This window comes from Rattus rattus, chromosome 4 (assembly GCF_011064425.1).
Source record: "Rattus rattus isolate New Zealand chromosome 4, Rrattus_CSIRO_v1, whole genome shotgun sequence".
Classification (NCBI taxonomy): Eukaryota; Metazoa; Chordata; class Mammalia; order Rodentia; family Muridae; genus Rattus; species Rattus rattus.
Genome location: NC_046157.1, coordinates 173,988,048 through 174,012,627, shown reverse-complemented (window position 1 = coordinate 174,012,627; position 24,580 = coordinate 173,988,048). Strand labels below are relative to the sequence as shown.

General features: G+C 41.5%; 1 protein-coding gene across 1 annotated transcript in view; it reads right to left on the bottom strand.

Annotated features, from left to right (window-relative positions):
• The window catches only part of Fer (FER tyrosine kinase), a 252,057-nt gene extending 227,727 nt beyond the window's left edge, over positions 1 to 24,330 (bottom strand). Inside the window, 3 exon segments of the mRNA XM_032901714.1 lie at positions 4,395 to 4,494; positions 12,990 to 13,163; positions 23,966 to 24,330. Of these exon segments, the coding sequence (XP_032757605.1) occupies positions 4,395 to 4,494; positions 12,990 to 13,163; positions 23,966 to 24,172 (481 nt within the window). The 5' untranslated portion in view covers positions 24,173 to 24,330.
• Positions 24,331 to 24,580: the final 250 nt, after the last annotated feature.

Below are 24,580 nucleotides of genomic sequence, written 5' to 3'. Positions count from 1 at the left end.
GCCTAGGGCTCAGGCAGACATTCATTTCTACAGTCTCTGCTTTAAAGTCCAGTAGCGAGGAAACAGAGACACCAATAAATAGTTTCGTCATGTATGCATATGCACAACTAAATTTGTATGGGTGGTATATGCAAGTGTGCGTGTGCATGTGCACACAACGCACATGTGTACATCATGTGTGCCATGTGTGAACATGTGAGCACAAAGCACATTGTACATCATGTGTGCCATGTGTGAACATGTGAGCACAACGCACATGTGTACATCATGTGTGCCATGTGTGAACTTGTGTGCATGTGTGTGTGCACGTGTGTGTTCCTGTATTTGGGAGGTGGGGTTCCCGTGTGTGTGTGGGGGGTGTTTATATGTTTGTGCACATGTGTGTGTGCGTTCCCATGTGTTTGAGTGTGGAGGCCAAGGAAAATGTCTGCTGGTTTCCTTTTTGGTTCTCCATCTTCTTCCTCTGAATCAGATCTCTCTCATTGACCCTGGAGCTCACTGTCCTCGCCTGGTTGCCCAGCAAGCCTCAGCACTGCTCCTTCTCTCCCTAACCAGTGGTGAGGTCATAGGTTAGCAGCAGCTCTGTTTTTACATAGATGCTGGGATATGCACTTAGGTTCTTAAGTTCTTAGGCTCTGAGCCATAGCTCTAGTCCCAAGGGTTGTTCTTAATGTATGAATTTAACATTCTTTTTGCATTCTTTTTTAAAACTAAATTTAACCCTAACTGGACTTTTAAGAATTTAATCATTAAAAAAGATTAGAATATTGCCATCTGACAATTAGCACATACTGTTAATATTAGCTTCTGACTTTCTCTAGTAACTCAAGTCTAAACGCTAACATCTATAAAGAGCTTCACACAAAGTGGAGGAAGAAGAGCCAAAGAAAGCCAACTCCAATTACTATTTTTCCGTGTACCACTGGGGCTTGCTCATACAGGGAAAACGTAATACTGTGCTTCTATTTTATGCACACAATCAAAGCTCACAGATTTCTATCCCCCATCACACTTCAGTTTTTTAGGAGAAAACTTAACAGCCACTGCGTTTGCACACATTTAACACAATGCCAACTAGGCTAACAACTAAGACTGCCACTGGGGCTAACAATCCTCGGGGATGTATGCAACTTCCTAGAGGGAAGGCTGGCTCTGCCTCACAGCTCCATACTTGTTTATGGGCCTTGGAGAAACAGGGCGCTGTAGAGAGGGAATGGGGAGAGTAAGGCTGACTTCCTCCTGACAACAGAAGCAGGAGAAGGCAGGGGAACGGGTACACATCCGCATGTACACATTCCTGTGGACAACTCCACGAAGGTCCCAATTCCTCAGCACCAATCTCCTCCCCAGAGGCATTGAATGAGGAATCTACCAATGAACTGAGGCATCGATGAGGTCACAGTTCCCATGCTCCAACGGCTTCCCAAAGCCCACTGGCGGGCAATCAATCCTGACAACTCTAGAGGACAGTTTTTATGGAAATCATAACAACTGTAGTTTGAACTATACTGTGGCTTTTAGCAACTGCCGTACCCAAAATGCACTTCAGACATAAGATCACGACGATACATATTTGAATTCCAGAATATTTTCATTCATCACTCACACATGACTCTGATATAGAAATATTATAGCAGAGCGATGGCTGTCCATTTTGTGAATTCTTTGATGAAATCAAGTAAGGGACCTTACAAAGGCTTGCTTATTTTCTTAAAGTTTAGATTTGTTTTTTTGTTTTGGTTTTTAAAAATTGAACCATCCTTCTCAAGGCTGGACTCATTCCAAACTGCTTTTCACAATTAAAGTATTCTAAAGAAATAACTCAAAGATATAATCAATTTAAATTGGCTATAAAGTATCACAGAACTATTCATAATTCTTGAAGATGCAATTTAAGGAATTCTCCTTCCCGATTACAGAAAAATGTCCTTTGGATGAGGCTGAGGCCATTACTACAGTCCCAGCAACAGGTCCCACTCATCTGTCAGGACGGGATGGGCACTGCAGATGATCATAGATGTGCCCATTCCTTACACTCCGGAATTCCTCACGGAGAATGGGGATAGGAGGAGGCTGCTTCCATTCTGGTAATAAAGGAGGGTGAGAAGAGATCCCTTCACAGCTGACTGTAACAGGCTTGTGAAACAGTCGAGATCCCTCCCCTCCACTAGGAGCATCCATGGAAGGAAAGGCAGTGGCAGGAATATGTTGAAGCTTGGTAAATGCCAAACTCTACAGTAATTCTAGCCACACAATTAGGTAGGCTACGTTTGCATACATAATTAGTAAGTAACTTGTTTAAACATCTTTTCCCATTCTTCAATATATCCTCAAGTAAACTATAAAACTTCCAAAAAAACATAATTAAATTCACTTTATTTAATACCATCTGTTTCAGTATAGTGTTGCTTAAATTTTTTACAATAAGCATTCATGACATTTATTCTTAAAACCAATTCTTAGGGCTGGGAGAGATGGCTCAGGGGTTAAAAGAACTTATTGCCCTTTCCCAACACACACACACACACACACACACACACACACACACACACACACACACAGAGTGACTCACATCCAACCCTAACTCCAGTCCCAGGGACTCCAATGCTCTCTTCTGAAACCCATGGGCACATGGGGTACACATACCTAGACACAGGCAAAACATCCAGACACATAATGTAATTTTTTTAATTAAACCCCTTTTTAATTACTTTGTAAGTGTGCTACATTTGGAATTTTAAGCATCTAAACATAGGAAACCAGGTGAGAATCAAGTCTATTTCCATAGCGTGAACACACGTGGAAAGTGGAGTTCAAAGCACTTGAGCAAACGGCTCTCAGTACACCTGAGGGGAAGTGCGAGTTAATTAGCACAGGCTAAGGTCAGGGGAAGAAGTGCGAGTTAGCACAGGCTAAGGTCAGGGAAGAAGTTCGAGTTAGCACAGGCTAAGGTCAGGGAAGAAGTGCGAGTTAGCACAGGCTAAGGTCAGGGAAGAAGTGCGAGTTAGCACAGGCTAAGGTCAGGGGAAGAAGTGCGAGTTAGCACAGGCTAAGGACAGGGGAAGAAGTGCGAGTTAGCACAGGCTAAGGACAGGGGAAGAAGTGCGAGTTAGCACAGGCTAAGGTCAGGGAAGAAGTGCGAGTTAGCACAGGCTAAGGTCAGGGAGCCCTGCTTCTTCCAAATTCACCAGGAAGTGTCCTCAACTCTTGTTCTCCATCAGAAGGAGGACAACTAACCAACTACAGAAACCGAAATCACATGGTCTGGGCTTCAACTCTCCCAGCATGAACTTAAAGTGTATAAACGTGTGTCTGTGAGAGTTTCTCAGGGTGTAGGGGTGCAGCTCGGAGAAGGGTGCAGCATCACCCCAGGTTCTAGCTCCAGCACAAGAGAGAGAGAAGAGAGAAAAATGGAGAAAAAAGAGAGGAGAGGAGGGAGAAAGGGGAGAGGATGGAGAGAGGGAGTAAGGGAGAAAGGGAGGGGGAGAGGAGAGGAGGGAGAGAGGGAAGTAGAGAGGGAGGGAGGGAGGGAAGCAATTAAAGAGCTGTCTTCAGGCGCTCCCACTGCCTTGCTCCTCCTGTGCCTCAGCAGGCTCACAAGAATCGCCCATGAGCGTATTCCTGCATGACAAGCATTGAGTACAAAGACTACTTAAAGCGTCACGACACGGACTTCGTGTTGAAGCACAAATGGTCTACATCACTGAAAGCAGATATGGACAAATGGTGATGAAGTAAGTGTCCTCCCTTCTAGTCATTCTCCAACAGGTATGAGGGTCACGTGAGCAAGAGTCCAGCTAAATCAACTATGTCAGTCGGGTCATCGCTGGCCCAGGGAGTCCCATATGGATTTATAACGCAATTAACTAAGTTAACTATGCTGGCAGATTAAAAGCAGGTAACCCCAGGGGCTCAGAGATGGCTCAGCACACAGGGGATGCCCTCTGCATGTAACACATTCTCCAAAATGACAAGAGAATGATGATGGCACATATAAACCTTGAAAACCCTCTAAGTTAATAAGGACATGGCAATCTCAAAAGAGATAATGTGCACGAGAAAGCAAGCTGTAAACATGGATTAACTCTGGAATAAAGAGCTGATGTGTGTGAGAAACAGCGAATTTAATACTCTCTAATTAAGTGAATGCAAGAACAATATATTCATTCTGTGCATCCTTTGCAAATACTACGTAACTCCACTAATGTGAACTACTTAAGATCTCTTAAAACTTGAAGAAGAGAAGCTGCAGCAGCTCAACAGCCACTCTGACACAGTCTGAGATTTTAGAATGTGAACGGCACCAGGCTGAATGACTCTCCGCTTACAGAGATGTCTATCAGATGAGCGAACAGAGGCCATCACACCGAACACACCTTCCGATGCACTCATACCTTTGGCTAAGGCTTCTTTATATTTCTCTTTGGCAGAATTCATTTCTTTTATTAATTGTCGATAGCTGGATTTCAACTTCTCCAATTCTGTCTTTGTGACCTGTCAAAGATACAATATGCAGAAAAAAAATTTAAGCGTTTATATTTAAATTGGTCAACAGTTTACATTCTAAAGCATTAACTAATATATATTTATGACTTAGAAGTTGACAACTACTCTTTACTAGAAAATTAGACAATAGGCTAAAAATCAGTTTAAAGTCCATGACAAATTCAGTATGATGTAAAAATACATAAACTCCCTTAAAGACAAATCAAGAGGAACAGAATACTAGGGGTCACAATCTCAGAGCAGACGCCCGACCCTGCGGCTCTTGCAATCTCCCCTCCCCATCTTCCACAGAGAGCCTGGAGCCTGAAGCTCAGGAAGGTCGGCAGTATGCGAGGGCATAAGCAGCGTCTAAGGCTTCCCTGCAGGCCACATCCTCACATGTATGCTGTTTTCTTCATGAGTGCTCTTCTGACTGTGCTAGCATAGAAACGCACTGTAGTTCTCTAACACCGGAAATACAGATTTAATAAGGAGAAGCAAAACACCTTCTCCTTAATAATGGGTTGGTCCATTTGGCAATGGTCCAAAATGGTCTGAAAATATGCATTTAAATAATACTATGTGGGCTGGACAGGTTATATCTGGGAAAGCATATGCACACACATATATGCAATGATTAATGAATGAAGAGACCACACATTTGAAAGAGAGCTGAGAGGAGTATATGAGAGAGTTTGGAAAGAGGCAAGGCAGGGAAGAGATGTTATAATTACATTATAGTCTCAAAACTTTTTAAAGTTAGAAAAAAAGAAAAAGTAATCATCTATGATCCAAAGGCTAAGAAATCAATTTTCAATGTACAAATCCATGCCTTAAAATTTAACTTCAATTTAATTTTTGGCATTTATACATCTAACAGATGTTGAGAATGTACAAAGAACAGAAAGAAACAAAATGAAAGACCCAATCACTAAATGGCCTGACGGAATGGGATAAATGGCCAGTTAGCAAAGGTAAAGTAAAAATGCTCGGTATCAGGAAAAGGGAAATGTGCAGCCGGCAGAGGAGAGCAAATCACAGAGGGCATCAATCAGTCAATCATGGAGGGTATCAATCAATCACGGGGGGCATCACTCTCTGTACCACCACCCTACTCCTGGCAGTGCTTTTTTGCTTCTCCTTAATAAGAGTCCGTATCTCCTCTGTTAAAGAATTATAGTAAGCTTCTACCTGGTCAGTCAGAGGGGCAGCCATGAAGAAAACAGGTAACAGCAAATGATCCCCTGAGGATATGGACTAAGAGGAACCCTTGTATGCTGCTGTAACCCCACCCAACCTCTGTAAAACTCCTTATGAAGGTTTCACAAAACAACAGAAATACATCTACCACTGACCCGCATAACCTCTCCTGGGTGTTTACCCAAAGGACTCACTCCTACTCAACATGTCATGAAGATACTTACACATCAATGTGTGCCATGAAATTATTCACGGAAGCTACCATGGTAAGCATACAAGAAGGAAGGACTGGCAAGGAAATGTGGTAAAGAGACACAATGAAACTCTTTCCAGCCAGAAAGAAGGATGAAGTCCTGTTAGCTACCAAGGCAACGGTGTCAAATAGAGTCAAATGGAGTTACTAAGCAAACTAACCCAGGCTCAGAATGATAAATATCATGTTTTCTCACATTTATGGTTCACAAATTTTATATAGTCATGTAAAATCACTTGTGCACGTATTTCAAATTGTAGAAATGAAAGCAGAAGCAGAAATACAATGGCCGAGAAGAGCAAAGGACAGGACTGAAGGAGGAAGATGAGAAAGAGGAGGGAAGAGAAGACAATGCTCAATGGTAGGCCTCTACCTGAGGCCAAAGGCAGGTTTGTGACCAGGAGAAGGGAGCGCTCCCTCATGGGACTCAGCAGAGACCCGTCAAGGTTACTGTAACAGTGACCTCTGAAAAGATAACCCAAGAGGGTTCAGTGGAGAAGAATGTCAGTATGTGGCCTAGAGACTGTTTTTTGTGGGATTTTGGTGGAAAATGTGGCTGCCTTTTGCTCTTGTTTTAAGAATCGACATGAGGCTGAGGTAAAGAGATTTATATTAATTGCACTGACAAAGAAAGTCTCAAAAAAGCCCAGCAGAGACTTTGTTCTCTGGTTAAATCTCATGAAGAGCGTTTTGAACAAGCATAGCAAGCTTAGAAAGGGAAAATATAAAATATATGGTTCAAGTATTAAAGGGACACTAGGAAGTGAAATGGAGCAGAATCCTGTGCTCTAGGACATAGCAGATTCCATCCAGCTAAGTTTAGATCCAGGCATGGTGGGCCACACCTTTAGTTCCAGCATTACAGGAGATGGGGCCATGCAGATCTCTGACTTCAAAGTCAATCTACAGAGCAAGTTCTGGGACAGCCAAGCTTAGGCAGTGAGGGAGTCAGAAAACAGCTGATAATAGAACAAGGGGCCACATTCCAGCCCCAGCAGGCAGGAGAACTCAGCAGCATCAGCCGTGTGCTCTGGTTTAGAGTCCAGAACAGAAGGGACGACTGGGACAGCTGATGCTGGTCAGCTGGAGCTAGGACATCAGTGGTGACTAAGAAGAAACCAGCGTCACTGAGTGACACCTTCTGAGTACTTTCTGGGAGCACAAAGAAGCTGTGTTCCAGAGACAGCCAAGGTTGTACCTCGTGCTGCAGCTGGACTTGCTGATGTGTGAGTGTCACCCAGGTGATATGGGTTTTGAAGGCATGAAGGGGTCATGAAGAGCAGCTGAGGCTGGGCACTGTGAGAGGTCATGGAAGGCCATTGGTGAAGGTGCAGCCTCAGTTGCAGTAGATGGCCCAGAACTGAAGGGGTCATGCAAAGGAGTTGAGGCTTGGCACCATGAAGAGAGCCTATGAGAGGCTACTGGTGAAGCCTCGATGCAATGGAAGACAGTAGTATTTTGGAGATGCCAGTACCATGAGATGACCACCAAGAACAGCAGCGGCAGTGGAGTAGATCAACCTGAGCTTAAAGTGCTACAGAGGGCAGAGCTGGAGAAGTGATGCCAGCCACTTGGAGGAGCCCAGAAGACCATGTGTGGATTCCACACACTGAAAGAAGAAGCTGTAATGTGAAGTTGTCTGGGAGACCTAAAGATGTTAAAGATACCAGAGTCATGGGATACCTTCTGAGGAAAGCTGCTAACAGGGAGGAGAACCAGCCCAGAAAGAACGTTGTTGCAGTCAACAAAGATGAAAAAGAAGTTGGAGATCTGAAGACAACTTTGACATTAGACATGGAGATACAGAGATTGGAGTTGGCCCAGCTGGTTTCCTGTCTGGCTTTGAGGATTACAGTTAAGTGATTAGATAGATCTCAGAAGAGACTTTGAACTTTGGACTTTTAACATTGTTGAGACTGTTATAGACTATGGAGACTTTGGAAGTTGGACTAAATGTACTTTTTAATTATGTTATGGCTTGGTATGGCCCCCATAGACTCATGTGTTTGAACAAACCTATGGGGACCAAGGAGTGGAATGTGATGGTTTGTATATGTTTTGTCCAGGGAGTGGCACTATTTGGAGGTATGGCCTCGTTGGAGTAGGTATGGCCTTGTTGGAGTAGGTGTGTCACTGTGGGTGTGGGCTTTAAGACCCTACTCTTAGCTGCCTGTAAGTAGTATTGTGCTAGCAGCCTTCAGATGAAGATGTAGAACTCTCAGCTCCTTGTGCACCAAGCCTGCCTTAGATGTTGTCGTGCTTCCTGCCTTGATGACTATGGACTGAACCTCTGAAACTGTAAGCCAGCCCCAATTAAATGTCTTGCCTTGGGAGGTTCAGCCAGCAACTGACCAATACAGATGTGGATGCTTGGAGCCAACCATCTGACTGAGCTCAGGAACCCGGGTGGGGGAGCTGGCAGAAGGACTGGAGGATATGAGGGGACTGCAACCCCATAGGAAGAACAACAGCAGCTGGCCAGACCACGCAGTGCTCCCAGGGACTAGACCACCAACCAAGGAGTGTACAGGGAGGGATCCATGGCTCCAGATACAGAGGTAGCAGAGGATGGCCTTGTCTGACATCAATGGGAGGGGAGACCGTTGGTCCTGTGGAGGTCTGATGCCCCAGTATAGGGTTATGTTGGAGTGGTGGGGCAGGAAAGGTTGGGTAGGTGGGGGAGCACCCTCATACATGCAAAGGGGAGGAAAAAGAGGGAGGTTGTGGGATGAGGGAACTTGTGGAGGGGTAACCAGGAAGTGGAATATCATTTGAGACGTAAACAAATGGAATGATTAATTAAACAAACAAACAAAGACTTGCCTTGGTCATGGTGTCTGTTCACAGCGATAAAACCCTGAGACAGCAGCTCTAATATGTTTGTTCTATTTGTTGGTGGTGAGGCTGTGTTTCATACACAGTGACTCTGAGATGGGAAAGCATTCCATTTGCAGAAGACTGACACTGTTTGCCACACAAAAGTCAGCATGCAGGTCAGTGCAAGCTTACAAGAACCAAGTCACTAACTGTAAACAAATAACCATCTTGGCCTACAGTCAAAACACTATCATGAAGCAAGATAAAGGCAACCTGACTCCTGGTCATCTCAAAGTCCTCTAATACACTGTCTGAAAAGACTAAGAGAGGGACAGCATCAAAACCTGCAGAGTGTATCTCTATATGAGAGACCTCAGAGACTCCACCAGAAAACTCCTGGAGCTCATCAACGCTTTCAGCAAAGTGGAAGCATGAAAAAGTAACACACAAATATCAGCAGCCCTCCCATATACAAACAACAAAACCCTGAGAAAAGAATTAGGGGAAATGGAAGTGTACATTGCAGAAATGTAACTGAGGGCAGCCATGATGGACGCTGACCTGAAGCTTTCGCAAAAACCTACAGACCTAACTGCCATGGGACCCAGTTGTGCCACTGCTAGGCGTATTCCCATAGGAGTGTACATCCTAGCACACAGACACCTGCACATCCATGCTCACTGCCACTCTAGTAAGAACAGTTGGGAAATGGACTCGGCCTATGTGTACATCATGAAAAAGGTGGTACATGCACTCAATGAAGTGTTACTGGGCTCCAAATAACAAGGAAAACCAAAAGAACTGGAAAATGGTATGCTGGGACAACTCAGGCCCAGAACAGCTCATGCTGCATGTTATTTCTCAAGCAGATCATAGTTTCAGTGTTCTACATGTGTTTACTCAGAATGTCAAAGAGATGAGGAAGGTCATGTACGTAAGGTGGATGGGATATTAGGGATGAGGAATGAGCACATGAGGTGGGCTTAAGAAACCAGATGGAGGGGTGGAGAGATGAGGACAAGTGCAGGGTAAGGAGAGGGTAACCAAAGGAAGGGTGCACAATGAAATCACACAGAAACCTGCTACTACATAAGCTAAGTACAATACTTTTGTAAAAGTGTTTGAATGGAGGTACCTTGAACAGGTACATAAAGCCAGTCACAAAAGTCACTGGCTTTTCAACAAAATTCCCAATACCAGGTATGGAATACTTCCCTATACGCTGATGGCCAGGAAGGTAACAGACCCAAACAATACAGGGTATTTCCATTTCTCCTAAATGGTAAAACTCGTCTGCAGAAGAGAGCAGGCACTGAGGGTGGGACAGCACTTTACAGAACTGAGCTGGAAGCTTGCACCCTGTTGACTAGCTTCCATAAGATAGGAAGGTGCTATTCAAGCAGCTGACAGGAATGTCAGGAGGGGTGTTACCCAGCCGTGGATCTTGCTAGCTCCAGCACTGGCCTACTGTGCGGCTATGTCTACTGTTGCACTAGTAATCTGAGTGCTGTGACGATAATCAACTCATTCCTCAGGACCTGCCTGCTCCTAAGGAAAGCGTTCATGCCTAGTGCTACAGACCTGAACAAAGGCCATGAGGCTGGGAAGGTCAAAGACTCTAGGAGTGAACTCCTTTATAAACATGTGTGTTTATAGCCATGAACTAACAGTGCCCTTGGTTTTGGCCAAAGACACTTTTTTTTTTTTTTTTTTTTTTGGCAGTAGATGGTTGTGAAAGACACAAGGTGCTAAGAAGTGACTGTTGAGGGCTCAGCCCTCCAAAGAACTCCCCACCACCCTGCCTTGGTTTAGAGAGAATCTCAGAAGACAGTAGAGAAAAACTGTTGGAGCCAAATGTCAAGGAAAGGGGCATAACAGAGTGCCCCCTAGGCATGGCACAAGTCACTGCACTCTGAACCCCAGCAGCTCTGGTTACTTGCACAAGGCCTACACAAGACTGGGCCTGTCAACATTCAGTCATGAATGAGGGAAGGGTTCCTGGAGCACTGCGCCTCCCAGGAGAGCTACAGAAGTTGAAGGCTGCTGAGGAACAGGATGTTCATTGCCTTCAGTGGTGTAGCCAGGGCTAACCCATTCTCTACACACACAACGATATTGGTGCTCAGGTCAAACTCAAACTCAGTAGGTCATAAAACAAAGGGAATGACAGTGGGAGGCTGACTTCCTGAGATGGGATGACAAGGTAGGGAGGGTGACAGAGACTGGGTGTCGAGTGAGACCAGACTGTGATATAACACAAGCATGAGAGTCTCAAAGAACACACTAACTTAAGAAAAAACAACGTGCAAAAAGGGCTGGCCCCTTCAATTTTCAAGGAATGTCAAGAGTCCTAAAAGAAAGTAAGCCTCACCAGACACAGGTGAGTGAATAAAAAAAGAAATCAACAACTATTAAGTAAATATAAATGAATTTAAATCACTCTCCTTTCAAGACAAAAGAAAAGCACTGCTTATTCTTTGAAGATGTTCAAGAACTGATCATTATTTTGTGATCAATTCTGTGATCAATTAGAAAAAAATCATTTTCCTGGCTTTTCCTAAACACTGTATTTTAGGATATCCAAATAGTTGCTAAAAGTTCCTTTGTCTTTTTTTTTTCTTTTCTCTGAGACAGGATCTCTCTAGAGTCCAGGCTGTCCTAGAAATCACTGTGTTAATTAAGGAATCCTTGAACTCATAGAGATCCACCTGCTTCCACCTCCCAAGTGCTAGAATTAAAGGCATTCACCACCGTACCGGTGTCCCAAAATTCTACTTGACAAAAATTTTTGGCTAAATTGCATTCAGAAATAAAAGGTATAACAGGCTTTCCATTGTAGGAATACCAATAAAATGAGAGAGTCAGGTGTGGTAGCACACACTCTTTTCTCAGCACTCGGGACAGAGCAGAGCTCTAGGACTTCAAGGCCAGCCTGATCTAGAGGGAGTTCCAACCCAGCTAAGATTACACAGTAAAACCCTATCTCAAACAAACAAACAAAAAAATGAAGGAAAGAAAACTCAAAATTTAAGGGATCCAATTACATATAGCATATTACCTAATTTCTTTAGTTAGCAAATGGTATTTTTCAAAAATAAACAGAAAGAACAACCTAGAGACTGAAAGGCAATTACTCAAATACAGCTTACATACTAGTTTACATGTCAGATTACATCCCAACTAAAGTAAATCAACAGAAACCACTTAACCGGCAAGTGTTTCAACATAGGGTGTTTAGTAGCACTTAATTTTTGTCATTTTAAGTGGATTAATCAAAGTGTTCTTATGTTTAAACAGAATCCCTATATTACCGATATATGATGAAATGGTTTTGGATAAATGATATAGGGGTTCCCTTAAATGACCCAATACTGGGAAAGAATGTGAGTGTACATAAACAAAAGAGCGGGGACCTTGGTGACAGCTATAGGGCAGACATACTACTCTTCTCTTCTGTTTGGAAGCTCTGTAACATAAGTGTTAGGAAATTACCCAGAAGAGACAAATGCACTAGGCAAAGACACTCAGGAATACATTGACTAAGTTATTATTTTTTTTAAAAAAATTTTTTTTTAATTTATTCATTTAGTCTACATAAGTACACTGTAGCTGTCTTCAGACACACCAGAAGAGGGCATCAGATCTCTTTACAGATGGTTGTGAGCCACCATGTGGTTGCTGGGAATTGAACTCAGGACCTCTGGAAGAGCAGTCGGTGCTCTTAACCGCTGAGCCATCTCTCCAGCCCCAGACTAAGTTATTATTAACACAAGGAAATATATGTGTGTGTGAACGTCTTGCTCCCGAGTATGTCTGTGCACCAAGTGCTTGCAGTGCTCACAGAGGCTGGATCAGATATCAGAGCCCCTGGAACTGGAGTTGCAGAGGTTGTGAGCTGCCATGTGGTGCTGAGAATTAAACCTGGGTCTGCTGGAAGAGCAGAGTCAGAGCTCTTAACTACTGAGTCACCTCCCCAGCCCTAAAAAGTATTTCCGTAAGTAAAATTTATATATTCCAAGTTATAACAAGATCTGAGGCACAGCTTAGTGGTCGATATATTATCTCTTTGTTGGGACTGACGTCTTATAATCAGCAACATTCTGTACACAATAAAGTCTCATCAAAGACAACAAGCACTTCTTGTCAGAAGTGACAATTTTAAGCTTAAACAGGACAAAGCATTAACATAGGTTTGTAAAGAAATTCGAAACAGCACTAAACCAGGCAGACATACCTTGATCATCTCGGCCTCTATCTGCTGATGAATGCCTACATAGCTCTTTTTCACTTGCTGCTTGTCCTTGATCATCATGGTGAGCCTGTGCAAGGGTCCAGAGTTCAAGTCTTCTGCATGGGTCTTCATTATCCTACTGAGTTGCTCTGTCTGCTGAATCATCAGTAGCCAAGACTTTAAAACAATAACAATAATAATAATGAATTAGCATTTGTATTAGAAGTTCTCACTGAACTATGAGTTAAATGTTCAAGAGTTATAAATATTTAGTTTTTAAGAACTTTTCCATTATAAATAGCAGGTTTTTGCAAAACTGTACAATGAAGTATGAAAGGTCTGCATCCAACATCCTCAAGAACAAATGCTGCAGATGTCAGTGAGAGCCTAGGCAGAACACTGTGATGAGCATGGACCATGATGTGTGCCCTATGAACCCATCATGTTTGCATGAGACCTGAAAATATGATGACTAACCTGCTCTTGACACCAAAACGCAATTTAAAACTCAAGTATCCCTTCATTAAAATCTCAACTTTAACGGCTGGGTATGTTAGCTCCTGTCTGCAATCTGAGTACTCAGAAAGGTAGGGTATGCAAACTGTCACAGGTTTGGGGCCAGCCTGAATGACATAGAGAGTCAGGCCAGCATGAACTACAGTATGGGACCTTGTCTCAAAACTAACAAAAACGGGGTTGGGGATTTAGCTCAGTGGTAGAGCGCTTGCCTAGGAAGCTGCAAGGCCCTGGGTTGGTCCCCAGCTTCAAAAAAAAAGAACCAAAAAAAAAAAAAACAAAACAAAAACAAAAAACCAATGCAATTAATTCATTAGCATCTCTTTCAGTTGGTTGCTATTAGTTGATTAATAAATATTTAAAGCATCAAAATCCATACAACAAAAACATGAACACTGTCTTAAAGTACCAATAACAACAATAACTTGTATAACTTTTCATCTAGATTTTCCAGTTTTGTAGTGGGATCTAATGATTCTTCTAATTTCCTCAGTTTCTGGTGTTATGTCTCCCTTTTCATTTCTGATTTTGTTAATTTGGATCCTGTCTCTGGTCCCTTTAGATAGTTTGGCCGGGGATTTATCTATTTTGTTGATTTTCTCAAAGATCAGCTTTTGGTTTTGTTGATTCTTTGTTGTTCTCTTTGTTTGTAATTGGTTGATTTGGGCCCCGAGTTTAACTATTTATTGCCATCTGCTCCTCTTATATGTGTTTGTTCTTCCTGTTCTAGAGTGCTCAGGTAAGCTGTTAAATTGCTTGTATGGGATCTCTGCAATTTCTTTGTGAAGGCACTTAGTGCTATGAATTTTCCTCATAACACTGCTTTCACTGTGTCCCATACCTTCGGGTATGATGTTTCTTCATTTTCACTGAATTCTATATAGTTTTTGATTTCTGTATTTCTTCCCTGCCCAAGTTATCATTGCGTAGAGAGTTGTTCAGTCTCCATGTGTACATGGGTTTTCTGTTGCTTTTGTTGTTATTGAAGACCAGACTTAGGCCATGGTGATCTGATAGGTGCATGGGATTATTTCTATCTTCTGGTATCAGTTAAGGCCTGTTTTGTGACCAATTATTGGTCAATTTTGGAGAAGGTACCATGAGCTGTTGAGAAGAAAGTATATTCTTTTGTTTTAGAGTGAAATGTTCTGTAGATATCTGTTAAATCCATTTGGTTCATAACCTCTCTTAGTTTCATTGTGACTCTGTTTAGTTTCAGTTTCCAAAATCTGTTCATTGGTGAGAGTGGGGTGTTGAAGTCTCTCACTATAATTGCATGAGATTCAAAGTGTGTTTTGAGCTTTAGTAGTTTCTTTTATGAATGTTGGTGCTGTTGCATTTGGGACATAGATGTTCAGAATTGAAACTTTCTCTTGGTGGATTTTTCCTTTGATGAGTATGAAGTGTCCTTCCCTATCTTGCTTGATAACTTTTGTTTGAAAGTCTATTTTATTGGACATTAGGATGGCAACTCCATCTTGTTTCTTGGGATCATTTGCTTGGAAGACTTTTTTCCAGCCTTTTACACTGAGGTAGTGTCTGTCTTTGTCATTGAGATGTGTTTCTTTTATGCAGCAAAATACAGCTCTGTCTGTTAGCTTATGTCTTTTTACTGGGGAATTGAGTCCATTGATATTGAGAGATATTAAAGACAGATGATTGTTAGTTCCTGTTATTTTTATTATTGTAGGTGGGATTATGTGATTCTCTCCTTTTGGCTTTGTTTTGAGATGATTCATATCTTTTTTTTTCCCCCTTTGGTGTAGTTTTCCTTCTAAGATCCTCTGTAGGGCTGGATTGGTAGATAAATACTGTTTGAATTTGGTTTTGTCCTGGAATGTTTTGGTTTCTCCATTTATGTTAAGGGTTTTGCTGGATACAGTAGCCTGGGCTGGCATTTGTGTTCTCTTAGGCATGAACTGTGTTCAGGCTCTTCTGGCTTTTAGTGTCTCTATTGAGAAGTCTGGTATAATTCTGATAGGTCTGCCTTTATATGTGACTTGACCTTTTTCCCTTGCACCTTTTAATATTCTTTGTTCTGTTGCATTTAGTGTTCTGTGGTGGGAGAACTGGATTCTGGATTTTCTGGTCCAATCTATTCAGTGTTCTATAGGCTCCTTGTACATTTATGGCCATCTCTTTGTTTAGGTTGAGGAAGTTTTCATCTATGATTTTGTTGAAGATGTTTTTTGGGTCCTTTGAACTGGGAATCTTCGATCTTTTCTACTCCTATTAGTCTTAGATTTGGTCTTTTCATTGTGTCCTGGATTGCCTGGATGTTTTGGGTTAGGAGTTTTTTATGTTTTGGATTTTCTTTGACAGTTGTGTCAGTATCTCCTACAGTATCTTCTGCATCTGAGAGACTCTCTTCTGTTCTCTCACCTATCAGTTGGTGATGCTTACATCTTTACTTCCTGACCTCTTCCCTAGGTTGTCCATTTCCAGGGTCGCCTCCATCTGTGTTTCCTTTATTGTCTCTACTTCTACTTTTAGGTCTTGGACTGCTTTGTTCAAATCCTTCACCTGTTTGTGTTTTCCTGTGTTTCTTTAAGGGACTTATTTGTTTCTTCTTTAAGGGCTTCTACCTGTTTACATGTGTTTTCCTACATTTCTTTCAGTGAGTTATTTATATTCTCCTTAAAGGACTCTATTATCATCATGAGATAGGATTGTAGGTCAGCTTCCTGATTTTCAGGTGCGTTGGTGTATTCGGGGCTTGCTGTGGTGGGAGAACTGGGTTCTGATGATGCCCAAGTATATTGGTTTCTGCTGCTTATGGTCTTGCTCTTGCCTCTCACCATCTGGTTATCTCTGGTGTTAGCCAGTTTGAGTGTCTCTGTATGGAGCCTGCCTCCTGTGTCCCTGTGTTGCTGCAGGTCTCCTGGGAGGCCTGTGGCCCTGGCTGTAGCAGACCTCCTGTGGGGCCTTCAGACTGTGGGGTCTTTAGAGGAACAGACAAGCTAGTGTTCTGCTCACCCTCACTCCTTTAAAGCTAACTTCTACTGTCTAAATCTCAGCTCCTTAAACTGTGGCTCATGGACCCATATGTATGCATGCATGCACAGACCAGCAAAAACTTTCCAAAATGTACCAACCAAAAGTTCATGAAAAACAAGCCATTAAAGACTGAGGTGCTGCTGACAGCGGTGTCCATGAAGAGCACCAGGTTCTAAACCCATGGCATGCACACACTCTACTGCACATGCTGTCTCTCCACGCATTCCCACAAGACACCATGGAATGCCTAAGCTCATCTTCAAGATTATTGCATGCAAGATTATTTTACTTCACATACAAATTTTTGGCTCTTATAGAAACAATGGTTTAATTATGAAGACAAAGATGTTCCTATCATTCCTCAGCATATGTCTATCATTTGAATTAAATGCTTGGGTTTAAATTTGTCTATTCCTGATTTGAGTCTCATAAAAAGATTATTCAATGAATTATGGCTTAAGATCAAGACAATTTACAAAAATTTCTGAAATGATCCTATAAGTCTCTGGCATTCTGTATTTTTGTAGTTTTCTCAGCACTGACAAATATAATTTGATAAATTAGTAAATGCTGAAAAACTTAAGGTTGTTCTATGACCTAACAAGATTTAATTTATATTAAAACAAAAACAAGAAAAGCACATTCATCTTAGCATTTATTTGCTTTCATGCTTAATTAATACAAAATTTTATATACTCCAAAGAATTGCTTTAGGATAAATTTTCTCATGATTTAGTATCAGTAAATGTTTGATTTGTGTACCTCCTTTATGGAACTATACACCCAAGTCACATAAAAATTTCTCAGACTAAAAGGAGCTGCAAGTAAATGAGGTTTAAGATGCTCTGACTTAAGTGACTCTGAGCTCGTTTATCTTTAATACTTGCTATCTGCCACCTGACAGCCTATCTGACTCATTCCTTTTATCATATGATTAGGCAAATGCCTCCTCTAATAAATCCATAAACTGAAAGTCACCCATTCAGTGTCACATACTAACAGACTCACATGCAAACATTAATTTATTTCTTAATGGGCTAGGCATGAAACAACTTGAAGCCTGGAAGGTAAAAAGGAGTAGGAAACCTTGTTTCTTGACTACTTTATGAAAACGATCTATCATGGCTTTGCATGTCAGGGCAATGACCCCAGCATCAGGGACGTGGAGGAAGGAAAATCAGAAGATCAGGGTCACCCTCAGCCACACAGTAAGTTCAAAGCCAGCCTAAGCTACATAAGATCCCATCTCAAAAAATAAAGAAAAACAAATAACTAAGCTAAACAAATCAAACCTTCTAAACTGGTCACAAAGTAAACTGCAATCTTTAACATTTAATTCTGTACTTAATCACTGAATTGGAGACTAAAGCGAAGGAGAATGTCATGTACTTCTTGCCGGCTCCTACTTCAGAACACTACTTTGTAACATGATTCACCCAAGTGAAGAAGTCCTGGGTCCTGATTTGTGTCACTCCTGACATGACAAGCTTCATTACAAAGCTACAGAGATGAAAAGGAAAGGGACATCTCCCCATCACTTTGTTTTCAACTAACTAAAAATAATGGTCTCCTTTACAATCTCATCCAATGAGGAATCGAGGAGTGAAACTCTATGTGACCAATCCAAAGCCAACACAGGAGAATTAGGAGCAGACAGAGTTAAGGTAGGATACTGATAGCACACACTTCCCTTGCCCCAGGAAAACAAAACACTAGTCTGAGACTTTGTAATTTTATAACATTATTCAGAATTTGTAATCATATAGTTAAAATACTGACATAATACTACTTTTATATTAAATCTGTGATATTTGAATAGTTTGCATAGTTTTTATTCTTTTGTTTTGTAGTCAAAATAAAATTTACCTAAAACTAAATAAATCACTTCTAATTAACAGCTTAAAAGTAATTCAATTTAGAAAATTTTCCTCCTTCCCAACTACCCATAAGAGCTTAGTTGCATGTACTAAGTATAGCCCAAGATATAAGCAACATAAATGATAAAATGACAAAATGTTTACTTTGGAAACCAATAGAGGCCAATGGTATCAATTACACTGAAATGACTGGCTATATAAATATTTAAAAAGTAAAGTGCATGCTAAGCTTATTAAAAACAAAAACTAGAGAGAGGGAGAAAATGTACACCTTTTAGAATTAGAAATAGCTCAGCGGTTAGGAGCACTGGCTATTCTTCCAGAGGACAGGGGTTTGAGTCCCAGCACCCACATTATAGCTCTCAACCGTCTGTAATTCCAGTTTCAGGCACTCTCATGCCACCCTCTGCAAGGCTCTATGAGCACTGCACACACATGGTGCACAGACATAATTGTGGCTAGAGTAATCATGCACATGCCATTTTTAAAAGAAAACGTACACCTTTTAGAAAAGCAAACGTCCTTTCTTGCCTTACCTTTGAAAGGAGATATGTGGTAAGATGAATCAGTTTTTCAGATCAGGTAGTAATTTAAGTGTTCTGGGCTTATTATACCAAACAGTATGCATTCTGGGATACTGAGTAAAAAAACAAACTACTACTGGACCTATAATTACAGCAAGGAATTGAAAATACTCAACAAGATGATTCAAGCTTGAAAAATACCTAAATAACAGTTGTCAAAAATAGCTTGGTGCTATAGATTATATCCTCCAAGTACTTGATGGCTTTCATCTTGGCAAACTCAACATTAAAATTCCATGAAGAATGTACAGTCCCTGCGCTACACAATAACTCGAAATAACTGATCCTCTGAAGCAAGCATTTTTATTTGAGTTTGCCTATTACATAAGGAAAATGCTGGAGTCCCTAAGTCCTTAGGGGATACAGAAATCCAGAAAACAACTCATTAAATTTCCATAAAACAGAGTTTTCAGAGACTCAACTTCAAGTACAAAGGAATCTTTAGATGTGCCCCACTCATTAAAACTTCTCTACATTTTCTTCACATCTTGGTTTCCCTGCTCTAACCCATCTCTAACCTGTCTGCAATCAGAAATAATTGAGTCTTTTTAAAATATCAGCTTGGGAATTCTATGACCAGAAAGCCTGAAGAAGCAGGCTTCTCACACTGAGCCTAGGGTCAGTACTTGAAAGCTCCCTAAGTAATTCCACCGGCCAAGTTCTGTTATAACAAAATATTTGTCTCGCTAACAATCTCCTCATTGTACAAATTTTACACTAAAAGTCACGGGGTGTATAGGTGTGTTAGGTGCATAGCATTACAACAACTTTACCCAACTTCACATAGATTAAGTGATTAAGAACTACACTACAGTAAGCATGGCATTTGATCTTGGAATGACTGGAAACGTGCCTGTCAAGGGCAGAGGGTTGTACCCTATGTGTTCCCAGGAGTGGGAAGAGAGGTTATCTACATCAGGAGAGCAAGCTATAGTAGCAGGTGCAGGTGAGCATGGCTCATGATGAAGGACTAAGCAACCGCAGCCACCCCAGGACTGCAGGGAGCACATGGCTGAAAAGTCTTCCTAAGCAGCCGAGTGCAGCTGGGTACCATGCATGCATTCGCCTAGTGCTTCCTTACTGCCATGCAGGAGGAAATGCACGAGGCTCAACTCATTCCTAACATATCACTTGGGCTATAATAAATTCACATTTTAGATCAAATATTAAATAAGAACCATCATGGGAATTATATAAATTATATAGTATTGTATAACTATATTTCATATGCAATGTATTATATGGCTATTAAATATTAACTCTAGATCATCAAATACGTTTTCCAATGTAGTATATGAATACTGCTAATATTTCTATCTACTTTGTGTTTAAAGGGTTAATCAATATCTCCTTTCAAATAAATTGTTATTGAGGATTTCTTGTATCACTGTAAAGTGTAGAAACAGTGTTGAATATACTTGGGCAGTTGTACTTTTAATGAACAAAAAACACAAAGTAAAAATGATCTATTGCACAGAGCAAAACAAAGAAATAAAATGGCCAAAGTGGCTGAAGAGATAGTTCAGTGGTGAAGAGTCCTTGCTACTCTAACAGATGACCACAGCCGCAGTTTGGCTGCCGGCACCCACTGCACGTGGCTCACAAACACCTCTAACTCCAGTTTCAAGGAACCCAACACCCACTTCTGAACTCTGTGGGTAGCTGCATACATATGTGCATGCACACACACATACACACACACATAGACATAAATAAAAATAAATAAAATAGCTCTTAAACATGAAAAAAGGTAGTTCATTTTGCTGTCTTTTAGAGAAATAAATGCTAAGACCATCATAGATGTCATAAAGTACTTATTAGAATAGGGCAGGCTCATACGAATATAGTAAATGTGCAAAATGGCACAAGATCTATAGGGAAATTCATATTAGTAGTATATAATGAAACTATACACACATTCATATTTTGACCTAGAAAGACCATGTCTATGAACACACCCATGTATACACCCATGAACATACAAAAATGTCTCTATATAATAGCACTTTTACAATATTATTAGTAACTGTGAAATACTACAGAGCTTTTAAAAATGGTTTAATGCTCAAATATCTCTTCCAAAGAAAAGTGGCCCCCCAAGGAAAAGTCTAGTTCCGGGTGGTAGACAGCGCGTTCCAGACAAGCCTGGGAGTTCTTGCTATGACACAATGCAAAGTGGTGCTGAAGCAGAAGCACACAGCTGGGAACAAAGATGGCTGCCCTGGCCACCACCCCCATCTATCTACAGTCCTTAACCAAAGCAGAACAAATGAAAAATCGAGCCATATAACACATGCCCTTGGGAAGAAAGACTGCCAATACACACTTCAAAAACAACTTTAAGTAGAAACTGAAAATAATTAAATCACAGAACACTATTATCTCCTGTTTGAGAACTAAATGAAATGACTGAATTACTGGCATAGTGGACAGGACTGAAGGGTTAGGAGAGAGCTCTGCACACAGGCATGAAGACAGCCGGAATTCAGACCCCAGAGTCACATAAAGACAGAGCTGTGGAATCCTACAGTGGCAGTGCTGATGGGGCAGGATCAGGACTGCTGGAGAAAGGTGGCTATCTAGGTCAGGGCAGGGTGTCACGTTTGATTATGGAAGGGGGGTATGTGGGATCAGAGGGTGACCCTGAGGAGCTGGCTCCTCCTCCCCACCTCACTGAGGCAATGTCTCCTTGCTCCTGCCTTCCCTCTGCACTCCAGGCAATTTCCACACCTCCACCCCCACTTCACTGCAGATTACAGATGCACACCACCACACTCGGCTTTTTACATGAGCTCCAGGACTGATCTAACAGCTCAGGTCCTCAGACCTATGCTGTCAGCGCTTTTAGCCACTAAGCCATCGCACCAGCCCAAGAAATTCATTTTTAACAATAGTATGCAATGTAATTAAAAGATAATAAAAATATGTAACATAACCAAACTATTATAATTTGACTCATTATATAGTATATATAGTCTTAGAAAACACACACACAAGTATTTTGGAATAAAGAGACATAATATATTCTTAGCTAACTCATAAACTGTTACCTTTCCTGTGACTATGGAGAAATATTAATTAATTTATCCAGTTACCTAAAACAATAACTAGATAAAAACATATAAAACAATACCACTCTAAAGACACAGACTATCAGTAAATGAAACAATTGTCCCTCAGAGATAATAAATCATGATCTAAGTCCTAATACTACCAAGGCTGACTGGGTTAAAAAAGAAGTGTCTAGATCATAATTAAGCAAAAACCCCAGTAATGTCCTGTTGAGAAGACTGACTTCAGAACTCAAAGGGGCCAACATACTCCATGGAGCAGCAGAATTCATGGTCCTCCTAGAGAAAGAAGAGGGACAAAGCATTGTAAAAGAGAGATGAACACACAGAGAAAAAACCTACAGAGACTCCCCTCAATTATAAAGGTGAGTACTGAACTACTAAAGCCACCCCAAAACTCAACCACCCCAAAACAGACTGCAAGGACTCTCTGAGAGCTCACAACTCCTGGCAGAGCTCCGAAGTCAGAAGTCACATTTTTGTAGCTGGACCCCTCTGAGTATCAGGAAAGATGTTGCTAGGTAAAGAAGATAAGATGATCAGAAATTCAATCAATCTTCAGTCAGACCTAACAAATGTAAAAGCAAAGGCAAGAGGATCAAACTGTCTGCAAGGGCAGCCACATCCTAAAGGGCGGCTGGAGACGAGATAAAGAACTACACACACATCAGCAAACTCTAAAGTCAGGTCCATGACACTGAAAGCAAACCAAGGACTTCTCCACAGTCAGCGCAGGAAAGGCCACACGAGACAGAACAGTTGCTGCGGCCACATCCTCCTTGTCCATGGAAGGAGGAGGAGCATACTGAGCAGAAACATGGAAGACACGGAAAGGGATGCCTAACAGGATGCGTATGAGGTATGCGTTGTTAACCTGCACACCAGCATCAGAGAATTGGAAGCTCTGTGAGGAACCACGTGTGTCTTTAGTCATTGTGAGCTGAACTTTGTAACCAAGGAGCAATACTTGCGTTCATTCTTCAGCACGTATCTGTGCGGTGTTTGCGCCACTTTAACTCAGACTGGCTCCTCTCCACTGTGCTCTTAGCACCCTAGCTGAGAATCACTGAGCCATGTACCATCCCTTTATCGCTTTTGTTGACAAAACTACTCTTCCTTTCACCTCGTGATTGGATGTCTCACCCCTAGGTTGGAGAAATTGTAGACATTAAAAATAATTGTAGACCTCCCAAGTACTGTCTACTGCAGACTTCGAAAAGTCAGTGAGCTCCAGGACAGCCAGGGTTATGTAAACCTTGTCTCAAATTTTTAATTAACTAATTTTAAGACAATCTCAGTTAAAGGTGGTAAGTAAATGGAAAGAATTAAAGGAAGATAAAACAAAGAGAAAGCAAATGGTCAAATAATAGACTTAACTATATTTAATAATAATATCAAATACCCACATTAAAAGGTATTATCAACTGAAAGGATACTAAAGTAAAACACATACAAACTTACAGGACCCAGTGACTAGGATGATGCTTCGGTGGAGAAAGGTCGCTGTGCAAGCTTGACAACCTGAGCCAAATCCCACCACGCACACAGAAAGGCAGACTGGGCTGCATGAGCCTGAATCTCAGAGCTCGGAGCGGGCAGAATCAGGTGGATCCAGCAGCTGCCCAGACAGCCTAGCGGCTAAGTCCAAATCTAAACAAATTCCCTAACTCAGGGACTGAGCTGAAAAGCTATACAAACACCACCGTGCTCCTCGGGCATCCACATGCAGTGCTCAGGTGTGCGCATCTGCATACACTCATATCTGCACATACATGCACGCACCACACACAGATCATTCAGAGGATGCGGATGATGCGGTATGAAGAGAAAATTTAAAACACCGCAAGATGCCATGGGTAAGGTCGCTCTATCATATGATCTACTTGTTCTAAGGACAAATATGATGCTATACAGAACACGGGCGGTCATCCTACCTTGGACACGTTGCTGACGTAATTCACCTGCACCGTGCTGTCTTTATCAACTTGATTACAGAGGTTCTGCAGCGTGTATGCATATTCTTTATCGCTTTTTATTCTCAGAGCCATGAATTTCTTCACTGTCTCCAGCAGCCGTAGTTCCCAGTCTTGCAGCTTTAGCACAGCTTCCTGTGAGTTCTTCAGGTCACTCCCAAATCCCATTTTGTAAGATACAGCTTGACCTCCACACTGTGCACGTGAGCCTGCTAGTCAGCACATATCTGTGAACATAGACATAAGTCAGTTAGAAGGAAATCCATCCTCGAATCAACAGTAAGGTCCATTGGATCCTTGCTGCTGTTTTTAAAACTTGGAAACTGCTTTAGATCTCAAGTTTGGACGTGATTTTCTTCATTGTGCACAAACTTGAGCAGGCATATAATTCATCAAAATTGTTTCCAGAGGAAATACAATGTAAATAAAGGACATCAAATTATTCAGATCAATTCACACATTTATCTTAAATCCCGTAATTATTTTTAATCAGATTAATATGGAACCAAAACATATTACAAGTGTGTTTTTGTTGCTGGAAATGAGTCACAAAATACAAATTGCATTTCAGAGTCA